At 39.4% G+C, this 12,108-nt stretch overlaps 1 protein-coding gene across 1 annotated transcript in view; it reads left to right on the top strand.

Moving 5' to 3' along the window:
- Window positions 1-1,505: 1,505 nt before the first annotated feature.
- The window catches only part of Plek (pleckstrin), a 30,739-nt gene continuing 20,136 nt past the window's right edge, over window positions 1,506-12,108 (top strand). The window contains exon 1 of the mRNA XM_005385668.2: window positions 1,506-1,639. Within this exon, the coding sequence (XP_005385725.1) occupies window positions 1,598-1,639 (42 nt within the window). The 5' untranslated portion in view covers window positions 1,506-1,597. The remainder of the gene's footprint in view (window positions 1,640-12,108) is intronic.

The raw sequence follows: 12,108 nt of genomic DNA, 5'->3' as shown, positions 1-12,108 counted from the left end.
CTATTTTTCTTATGAGGAGAGGAGTCATGTGGGCTAAGGCCTCCCTGCTCTAGTTTGACTTCATTTTCACTTAACTACTTACATCTACTTACCTTATTTCCAAATACGTCATATTCTGAGGTACTGGGTGTTAGGACTTTTTTTGGGGAAGATATAATTCAATTCAGCAACAAAAATGTTACTAGAATTTGTTCAGTTACTGTTATTTTTTGGTGTTCATGGGGATTGGAACCCAGTACTTATCTACTCGCCTCCCCCCCCCCCAGGCTCTCATTAAATTGCCCAGGCTGGGCTAAAACATTTTCATCCTCCTGCCTCAGCCTCCCAGAGTGCTGGGATTACAGAGATGCACCACTGTGCCCAGCTAGAATTTGTTCCCCAAGGATATCCATGTTCAGAGAACTTTGGGAAGCACTATTACAGGAGTCTTGCTGCAGTACTAGGGCTTTGTTACTCTGTGAGGGGAGGTGCCAAGCTGGGACTGTATGAAACAGTTTCTCAAACATGTTTGATTGCAGACTCCTTTTTACAGCTCTGCGGTGGACGGGCATTCAGTGTGAGACACTGTGCCCATGCCCGGTGGGAGGCGGTGGCACCCTGTTCCTCCCTGCTGTTCATGCGTCACCTCTCACCTGCTGTGTTGCCTTGAGACAGCTGTTCTTCTCTGACACCACATGTCCTTATCTCTAAGCTGGGGACAGCCATACACTTTTCTCTATAGGTTTCTTGTGAGGACTAAATTAAACAAGGTAAACTGAACGATACATAGTACAGCACAGGACACAAAAGTACATGTTTACTTAAAAGTACGTACTTTGCTATGCTACCCAGATGGTTTTAAATTGCTTGGCAAGTCTTACCAAGCATTTTTAGGATCTCAAGAATAATTTCTAAGCAGGACAATTACCAGTAAGATTTTCTTATTCATTTTCCTCTTCATCTTTTTTTTTTCTTCTCTTGAGAAGAACTGTTTTCTTCATGGTAATAAAACTTTGAGTCTGGTGTGGTGGTGCACATCTGTACTTTCAGCTACTTGGGAGGCCGAGGCAGAAGGAGAATAAGTCTGAGCTCAGTCTGGATAACTTGGCAAGATCCTGTCTCAAAATTAAATATTAAAAAAAACGGCTAGGAACTAGGTGTAGTGGTGCTCGCCTGTAACCCCAGCACTATGGGAGGCTGAGGCAGAGGGATCATAAGTTCAAGTCCAGCTTGGCTAACTTAGTGACTTAGCAAGACCCTGTCTCAAATTAAAAACAAACAAACAAACAAGATCTGGATGTAGCTCCGTGCGAAGTTCTGGCTTCAATCCCCAGTACAGGAAAAAAATTACCTTGATTAAATATTGAACAGAACTGTACTTTTAATATCTCCAAAATTAGGAAAGCATGGGCTGTTCGGCTATCCAGTTCCGTATTCTGATCTTCCACCCCAGTGAGGGGAAGAGGATGTGAGCACGAGATCACCAACCGGCAGAAGGGAAATTGTGAAAGAGACCTCGCTCTAAAAAGGGCAGCCCACAACCTCCTCAGCTGTCAGAGCAGCGTGAACGGAGGGCACTCGCCTGAGAGTGGGTCCGTCTCTCAGTCCTTCCCTCAACATGGAGCCAAAGCAGATCAGGGAGGGGTACCTCGTGAAGAAGGTGAGTAGAAGAGCCACTTTCCCGGGTGGGCAGGCAAGCAGAGGACGGACGGCCAGCTTTTCACTCTAGCCTTTGTTTTCTTTCTTTGTAATTAAGTTTACTGGTGTATTTTAGGTATACACAATGATCACTTGCATCATCGGGGATTTGCACCTGTACGTGATGTTCCTTGATTTCTCTTTTTTCCCCAGTTCCCTCTCCTCCCTTGAACCCATCTTCCCCTTCCTATTTACAAGGCTTTGTTTCCATTTTATCCTTTTTTAAAATCTTTTTTTTTTTTCTTTTCGCTTCCTTCCTTTCCCCCTTCCTCCACCCTACTTCTTCCTTCTGAACAATTTCTTCCCATTTTACAATATCTATTGTACATTTTGGTCCTTATTTACTCTTTCAGTTTCTCACATCAGGGAGCAGTGCAGTGTTTATATGTGAGTCCAATTTATTTCACTTAAGAGTGTGGTTTTGGGCTGAGGGTATAGTGGCATGAGCGCCTGCCTCGCAAGCGCAAGGTCATAAGTTCGATCCCCAATACCGCAAAAAGAAAAAAAAAAGTGTATGGTTTCAAGTCACATCCATTTACCCAGAAATGCCTCAAATTTTTCCTTCGTTAGCACAGAGTAGTACTCCATTATGTACTAAACTTTTTTTCTATTACCATAATACATTTTTTTTCCCTTTGGTACTGGGAATTGAACTCAGGACCTTGTGCTTGCCAGGCAGGTGCTGTGCTGCTGAGCTATATCCCCAGCCCCCCAAAACATTTTCTTTATCCATTCCTTGGTTGATGGATATTTGGGCTGTTTCCATGATTTAACTATTACAAACTGCTGTTACAAACATGGGTGTGCTTTTATCTCTGTGGTGTGATACTTTCAGTTCTTCCAGGAAGATACCCAGAAGGGGACTAGCTGGGTCAAATGGGACCTCTAGTCCTAGTTTTCTGAGGAATCTCCATAGTGAAATCTACCCCTTTCATTTGGGAATGTTTGGTGCAGGACCTCTTGGGCTGAAATGGGAGACTGTTGTAGAGTGGAACGTTGGGGCAGGCAGTGATCAGCATGTACTCCACTGCCTTCTGTTTCTTAAAAGTGGATTAATCCACTTGGCACAGTTTTATCGAATGGGTCAAAGAATTCTAGACTGCATAGTCTGGAAGGTAGGATCCCTGGTTAATTCCCTCATAATTTAGAACATCAGTTTTAAGAACCACATGTGTGTTCTGCCAAAAAAAACTCAAGTGCTTCAGCTGCAGAAGTTACTTAGAGAAACTGTTCATTTGTTATTAAAATTTCCATCCCTCGGGGGTTTTCTGGGGGGTGGGGAGAGAAGAAAGTGATTAACGTTGAGCTGATCTACTGCTACCGTAATTATAGCTTATTCGTTGGGCTATCTTCTTAGAATTGATGCACAGAAAATTCTTCCTTTTTAAAAAAAATGGGCTGCAGTCTCTTCACTCACGACCCTTAGTGAATTTGTATAACAGGCTGTCAAGTGGGTAGATGCACTATTTTAAAGATTTGAAAATAGATACCCCGGGTTACTAAAAAATGCTCAGTCTTACTGATGTGACATCAGGAAAACTGAATGTGGTGAAGGTTGTTGGTCTTTCTTCTCATGCTGGGTGTGTCCTGAGTTGTGAAACTGCCCAGCCCGATGGATTCACACGTAGGACTTGTTGGTATCCTGTGGGCAGCACCTCTGTACACAGCAGGCTCACACTACACCACAGTGTTTCAGAGATGAACTGTACATTCCTTCTGCTGCCTAGGTTTTAACTGAATGATCATCTAATTAACTCTGCTCTAGGGCATTCATTTGTTTCACATTCTAGCCTAAAATGTTCTCCTTTTAAGAGAATTAAACAGCGCCTGTTGTAGTCTACCTCTGTTTTTATTTCAGACTGGAAGGGATCTTTGACCGTTTGTCCTAACTCCCTCATCTGAGACCTTGGATCTCAGAGCTGCCTGAGAACCAAGGTCACATGGCTGTGACAGAGCTGGGACCAAAGGGACACTTTCTGATCCTGGGTTTCTGATTCATGGCACCGAGCTCTGTTCATACCCAGGATTTTCCTACAGAAAATTTACTCTGAGGTGGTATTTGCAGTATGTTTGCGATGGTGCAGTTATGTTCCTTCAGCTGGTGTTCTGTCTGATCAGTTGTAGTTTGAAATGTCCTTTGGAAAAGACACATATGCACACACTGAGGTGTATGCAGATTTCTTGCAATAGAAAGAAATACCCACTAAGAGAACCAATAGTGGTTCATGTTGACTGATTTCAGGCTAGTATCTGAGAAAAACCAGTGAGTGGAAATATTTTCTGCTAAGTTTTGCTTATTTTTGTTTTTTCAGACAACTAAAAACACTTTGCAGTAAAATTGCTGTTGTAAAGTTGTATGCTCATCTTATAAATTCCCTCAATTACAAAAATATACAAATATATATTCCTATATTAAATATATAATAAGCGATGGTGTTTCACCAGAAAATAGAAATGATAGAGCGTTGTCCAGCATGTAGATTTAAATTAATAAAAACCTTTTAGTGAGAGTAATTCTTTCTGATTATGCCGCATGAATGCCAATCTAGAAGAAGTGCCTAGAAGAAAACATAGTAAAATTTCATATTGAAATTTCCACAAATTGTGTCTAAGTTTTATGTTTATAATATATATCCTCCATATTATTTGCATTTTTGTCTGAGACCACTTGAAATTCTCTGTTGCAATGAGATTCTTGATTTTGATATTTTGTTTTTGTTTAAATGATTTTTTTTCACTACTGTGGGTCAAACTCAGGGCCTTGCATATGGTAGCCGAGCCCTGTGCCACGGGGCTACACCCCTGGTCCTCTAATGTGGCATTTTAAATAAACGTTTGTTTCAGAAGTATTCCCTTTCCTAGTCTTGGAGCTAAAAATCTTTGAGCTCCTACTGTAAGCTAGCCACTGTGCTAAGCCCTTACATATGTATAATTTCCTTTAATTTTTGTAATGGGAAGTAGTGGGTACTTTATCTTCATTTTGCAGATGAGGACACAAATGTTTAAAAAAATCTAGTAATTTGCCTAAATGATTTGTCACAGTAGAACCTAGAAGAGGCAAAGCTGAGATGTGAACTGAAAACTAAGACTCCAGAAATCATTCTAGCACAGTGTGTGATTTCTGTCTTGGTTATTTAATGTGTTTTATTGAAAAATTATCCAACCTGAAAGAGTTTATGTATGTAAAATTTTTCTACTAAGTAGACTAATGTCCCTGCTTTCAAAGAGGCACAAGACAACCATTTGTTGAGGATATTATGCAAGTAGGAAAGTACCCGATATGATTAACAGTGCCGCAGAAGGTAGGGCTTAATCTAAGCAGTATCAATTTAGAATGAATGTCCCACGACTATGGGGAAATAGGTAATAATAACTCCCAGTTCTGCTTTAGTTACAGAGTTTTGTTCATAATGTAATTTTCCTTTTAATTCCAGCCATACATCAGCCTATGAAAAGAGAAGTTCCTGGGAAAGGGGAAGTCAAAAGAAGTGTCTTCACTCTTTGGGAGGGGTGATAGCACAAAACCCTAGGTGCCCCAATTCTCGGCCATCAGCTGTGGCTTCTCTCAGCAAAGCTGAATGTGCACAGGAAAGCATCTTTAATTTGGGCATTTGTCACACGGAGTTGGACAAATCTCATCAGTTAGATTATGAATGATGAGAGCAGAAACTGGATCTCATTCATGTTTTATGCTCCCATTATCTGGGTCATATCTGAAGCCTAGAAGCTGTTCTAACAATCATTTATTATAGCAAAGTTTTAAGAATTAGAAAACGAGGATTATTTCAGATAGGGTATGCTTTTTAAATGATCATGTAAAATAGGCTTCTAAGATTTATTATCATTGTCTTGTGGCTTGAAGGTGAGGCCCAAAGACTGGCAGGAAATATAAAACCGAAGGGACATGGAGTTTCTTAAGTTTCTCCGAGGCCGATGCATAAAATCTCAGGGTAGATGGATGTGATGTGTTTAATCAAACTTCTCATCTGCGGCTCCCAACCCTACACTAGGGATTAAACTCAGGGCCTTCACACGGACATTCCCATCCCTTTTTATATGCTTTTTAAAATTTTGAGACGGAATGCTATATTGCTCAACTGGGCTCAAAGTCTGCACTGTTTGAATTAATGTATTACCAAGTATTCTTAAATATTTCTCTTGTCAGGGAACTCATTATTTTTCTCTGAGTTATGCCGAAAACTGTTTTCCAAAAACCTCTACCTAGTGGGCTTTGGAACAACTAGGCATTTCACACCTTTGCAGACAATTCTGGTCTGCTCTCTGTCCCTTTTTGGGCTAAACCCAGCCAATTCTTTCAATAGTTCCAGCAGAGATGGCGCCATCTTGACACTCTCTTTGTAGCTCCAGGTTAGCTGCAGCTTTGAGGGTCCCTGGACTCAGTGTCATTCTCTGGGGCATCTGAGTTAGGCAGACTTACAGGAAATCAGTAGTATTTAAAGAGTGCTTACAAAGTGCTACCTCTTGATTTCAGCAAATTTACACGGATTGTTTTATTTAATTTCCCCACAACCTTAAAATATAATTAGTAATATCCCTGTTTGTCAAATGTTAGAAAATGAGGTTTAAAATCTTGTTCCAGTTACATTGCTACAAAGTGTCAGGGTTGGGATTTGAGATTGAACCATTCTGTTCCAACGCTCTTGGTTGCCTCTGGCTATACACTATTTAAAGTTAGAATGCCACCTGCCTCGCTTTAGATCCTGTACTATCCATACAACCCACAATGCACAGGGCTTTTTTTTTTTTAATTCATTTTTTTAATTTTAAAGAGAAAAAAGCAATAAAAGCAATGATGCAGAATTTTAAAACAAGATAATAGGAAATTAACAATTGTTATTATATTGTATGTTATCTTCAAAATAGTTACTCAGATTACAAGATATAGGCATGCAAAATGGATCAAACAATACAAGCACAAACCGTTCCTTTTTTTTTTGACAGCTCATACTAACCTGCTGACTCATACAGCGCCTTTTCCCTGTATACTTGTCTGCCCCAATCTTCACCAATGCGTTTTACAAATCTTTTTAAAAAATCTTACAAAAGAAAAAGACTGTATCTTATTTAATTTCAGTTTACATTTCTGTGTTTGCTGTTGAAGCACTACATTTTTATGTGTTTGGAGCCAGACACTTCTTCTTTTAAACATTGCCTGTCTGTACCACTTACCCATTTGAAAAAACTGGGAATGTCTGTATTTCTTATCAACTCTTAGCGAATTTTTACAATACTACTGAGCTTTAGCCGTATGATGATATAAGTACTCATGTATTTTTATTTATTTTTCAATTGTAGGTTATTTTTAATGTGCAGAAGTTCATGTTTTATTTATGGTCAGATGTTTTATCCTTTATGATTTCTTCTTTTGATGTCCTCTAATGTCAGTATTTAATTGCTAAAGCATACCAGTCCTGTGCTGTGGTGAATAGTTATTCACCAGAAAACTTTAAATATGGATCAGCATCTAAATCCCACCCATTGTGAATGTGTAATCATATAGGTTTGGTGTATAATTGAAGAAAATGGACATACACTGTACACACGCGCACACACACACTCACACACAATATCCCTACTGTAAAAATCTGAAATCTGAAGGGTTTAGAATCCGAAACTTTTGAATGCTGGTACTACACCACAAATGCAAAATTCCACACTATGAAACTGTTTCATGCACAAAATTATTAAAAATATTGTATAGCATTACATGTAGGCTGTATGTATAAGATGTATATAAAAATGAATTTCATGTTTAGACTTGGGTTCCATCCCCAACATATATCATTATGCAAATATCCCAGAATCTGAAAAAAAAATCTGAAGTACTTCTGGTCTCAAGCATCATTTTGGGTAAGGACTCTTCAGCCTCTGTCTATCTATTTATCTGTCTATCTATCTATCTATCTATCTGTCTGTCTATCTATCTATCTACCTATCTAGCTACTGGATAAGTGGTATAAAGAAATTGACCCACATTCCAAAGTTACCCAAAGTTATTCAGAAACCAAAATGAAGATGACATCTGAATAAGGGAAAAAGGGATAAAATTGGGAATCAAGACACTTGGATTCTAGTCCCAGTTTTGTATTAAGCAAGCAGATATATTAGACCAAGTCACCTACTGGGACCTTGCCTTTTAATCATATGGCAAAAATGACGTGAGATGATTCTACATTCCTTTCTCAGTTGGATATTACATAATCACTTCCAGATTATTTCTTGGATGTCACCATGAAAGCTGAGGGCAGAAGGAGAAAATACAGGAGTAGCTGAGAGGCTAGCAGAGTGAAAACCCGCTGGTGCAGCAATTTCTGAGAGGCAGAGAAATCACAGCAAATTCCATCATCCTACCCTATCCTGCCCTACCACCACTAAGCCTGAGAGAAAAGTTCTGGCTATATAAGTGGTCAGATATATCTTGTTTTACACAGTATCAGCCTCCTTATTGTGCATAACGACCCTGAATCCCTTCTGACGCATCCTCCTAAGAGCTACCTGTAGCACCTAAGGCTATCTGTGAATAAGAAAACACGGTTGGGAACAGAAGCTTTTATTGAAGGAGCTCAGTACCGGCAGACCTCCACCAATTTATCCCAATTCTAGGGCCAAAACCCCTGAGTGACCATGGCAAGTATTAATCTTAGATGGACCTGAAGTTGAATATTAAACTTTAAGCTTGAGCAATTTTAGCAGTCAACTGATACAACTTCTACTCTTGGAACTCTGTGAATATCTTCTTTATCTTATTTCCAGTTACTTTAATTCTTATTAAGCAGACTTATCTATATATTTCCCTAAACCTGCATCATAAATTTTAACAAATCATTGTGTTGAATGTTGTGAATTTATCAATTATTCTCAATTATTTAAAAATTCAAATCCATACAAAAATTAGGAAGCAAATATCACCCCCCCACATACATAGATTCACCCACCAACATGGATGGACACATCTGTTTTGTCTCGCCCTTTTCCTATATGTCTATATAATCACACACATGAATAATTTGAGACATTTGAGAGTAAGCTGCAAGCATCATTCTATCTCAACTCTAAATACTTCAGCATAAACCTCTAAGAACAAGAACATGCTCCTGCGTAATCAAATGCCATTATCATACCCAATAAACTTCACCCTGATGTAATGTAATAATGTATCTAATGCATTGAAATATCCCCAAATGATTCAATAATATCACACACAGCTGCCTTGTAAGTTTCTATTCAATTAAGAACATGTGTTGCCTGAATATGCTATTTTTCTAGTGATTAAATCGAGGGAGGTGGCCAAGATGGAATAGTTCCTTCCCACAGAGACAACCTGAAGGGTAATATTACCCTATCATTGTGCAATAGTCCAAGGAACTTTATACGATCAAGAAACTTTATACAATCAAGCAAAAGAACATTATTTTCTTTTTTTGAGACAGAATCTTGCTAGGCAGTTCAGGCTGGCCTTGAACTCTCTATGTAGCCCAGGCTGACCTTGATCTCTCTGCAATCCTCCTGCTTCAGCCTCACAAGTGCTGGGTTTATAGGTGTGGGCCACCATGCCCCGGCTAGAACATTTTTCTTAAATTGTAGGGTAACATAATACAGTAAAGCATATAAAGGATGCCATGTGTTTTTATATATTTGTATGTCATGTACAGGACAAACGGATCAAGGTAGGGACTTTTCTAAACCATAAGTGGTCCATCCTTCCCTCCCTACTCTATACTCCCATCCTAGGTATCCATTATCATAACCTCTCACCAGTTAGGCTTGTTCTGAACTTCATGTACATGGAGTCATACTCATAAGTACATTTTAAAACTTTTTTCACTCAATATAACATTAGTGAAATTTATCTATGATGTTGCAGGTACCAGTGATTGCGATAGTCCGTTGTATGAATTTACTGTAATATGCATTTAAGTATTGCCCTGTATAATTTACTTGTCCTTTTTCCTGTTGATGGGCACTTGATATGTTTTGTGGTTTTGGTTAGTATGAATAGAGGGTCTATGAACAGCCTTGTATATATCCTGTTTTGTGACACATATTCATTTCTCTCAGATATACGTCCAGGTGTGAACGGGTTGGTGCAAAAGTCCATGCGTGTTTAGCTTTAGTGTACACTGCCCAACAGTCTTCCAAATAGGATATGACATCTTACATGCCTGTCAGCCATGTACAGGAGCTCCTGTTATTCTATCTCCTTGCCAAGCCTTGCTCTTCTTAAATTTTGTAACTCTTAGGTGTTCTCTTATAGAAGTATCTCAGCGCTACCTGAGTCTGTGTTTCTTTGGTAGGAATGATGGTGCTGTGACACTTTTTATTAGCTTTTGGATATCTTCTTTAGTGACATGCTATTCAATACTTTTTGCCATTTTAAAATTGAATGGTTTTGTACTTTTCTTATTGATCTGCAGAAGCTCTTTATACTTTGGGTATGAACCTTTTTCAGATGCAAAACAGGAAGAAATTTGATTACCATTATTCAATATGTTGACATAGTGTCTATTTTTGAAAAGGGAAATAATCCAGTTACTACTGGATTAGTTTTCTGCTCAGACAGATAAAAAGTATACTGTGTTTTAGTTGAAAAAAAAAAAAACACATTCTTTTTTTTTGTTTGTTTGTTTGTTTTCGTATTTTTTGTCTTTTTGAGACAGGGTCTCGCTATGCAATTCAGGCTGGCCTTGAGCTCACTTTGTAGCCCAGGCTGGTCTCGAACTCTCAACGATCCTCCTTCCTCAGCCTTGTGAGTGCTGGGATGACAGGCTTGTGCCACCACGCCTGGCCTGAAAAAAAATTCTTTGAGGACCTAAAAGAAAGGAAATATTTAGATGAGAGCAAAGTGATAGTCCCACAAGTATTTATCTTTTTTGTATAGTCTTCCTTTTGGACAACTGGACCTTTATTTAGAGGCCCTTTGTATTTGGAGATAAGCAGCAGGATCTGCTGGAAACTCGGTGATAACTCTATTTTGTGGTAGTCATGACAGGCAAAGAACTGTATACTCTTCCTTTTTCAAGGCTGTCTTGAATTATAGACCATAAAGGGAGAATTCCTTCATTTAGTTGGAATGGATGACTTAGTACTAATGGATTAATTTGACATTAATCCAAACTGAAACCCTTTTAAGACTGTAATGATTTTCCCCAAGGCTTGCAGTGACGCGGGGAGCATCTTTGCTGTGCAGACTGTTTGGCAAGTGATTTTCATACTGTTAAGCCATGCCAGCACACAAGGCTGCTGTCTGGGTTTCTTCTTTTCTTTCTTCTTCTCCTCCCTTTTCTGTCTTCTCTCTGTTCCTTTCCCTCTTCTTCTTCTCTCTCCTCCTCCCTCCCCTCCTTCTTCTTCATTCCTCTCTTTCCCTCCTCCCTTCATACTTGGGACTGACCCAGGGGTTCTCTACTATTGGGCTACATCTCCAGCCCTCTTAATTTTAGATAGGATCCTGTTAAGTTGCCCTGAGTGGCCTTGAACTTGTGATCCTCCTGCCTCAGACTTTCAAGTAGCTGGGATTGCAGGCTTATGTCACTGGTGGCACATGGCTAGGTTTCTTCTGGATATTCACCTTCGGAGAACATCTGACTGGACCAGGGGATGGAAGGCGCTGCAGTGCACACACTGCTGTTTATGGCCTCTGTGCCCACTGTAGACACAGCTATTGGATTAAGATGCTCTCCCAGTCTGCCCAGGCTCAGGCATCCAGTTTCACAGTTCACACTGCCATCTGGGATAGGGTCTCTTCAGCCCTGAGTGAACTAAACACAACAGCAGGTATGGCAGCATAAAATAACCTATAAAAAGTTAGCTTGGAGCACACATGAAGCAGACAAGAGAGCTATACTTTATTCCCTTGCTAATGGCCCTGTGGAGCTTATGGGCTAACTATAGATGTAAATATAGTGTATCTTAATTTTAACAACAAATCTAGCAAAACGAAAGTCCTCATCTCTCATGAAGGCTGCTTTCCTGAGAAGCTTGATCACACAAATATGGGTCAACTCTTTCCATACTGACCCGGACTGCCATGTGAATATTAAGTCCTAGATGTATCTAGAGAATAATTTCAGAAAACATGGTTATACATTTATTTTTCCACACTTACATTAATCATTTGTTTTTACCACCCTCTTTTGCTCTTATGTGTTCATCATTTCATAATGTAAATTTATTTATTTATTTTGGTTTTTCTCTGGTACCAGGAACCGAACTCATGACGTTGCGCTTGCCAGGCAGGCGCTTTGCCGCTGAGCTAAATCCCCAGCCCCTCATAATGTAAATTTAAATCCCAATCATTCATTCTACAAATCATTTACTAAAGACTTCGCAGCATCATTTTATGGTAGGTTTCCTCCAGAAACACATAGTTTGATGGCAACTGATCACTGACAGAATGTGTTTATACACTTTATA

Source organism: Chinchilla lanigera, unplaced genomic scaffold, assembly GCF_000276665.1.
Source record: "Chinchilla lanigera isolate Chin_1 unplaced genomic scaffold, ChiLan1.0 scaffold00023, whole genome shotgun sequence".
Taxonomy (NCBI): domain Eukaryota; kingdom Metazoa; phylum Chordata; class Mammalia; order Rodentia; family Chinchillidae; genus Chinchilla; species Chinchilla lanigera.
Note: the sequence above shows the minus strand (reverse complement) of the source record. Positions and strands in the feature narration are given on the sequence as shown.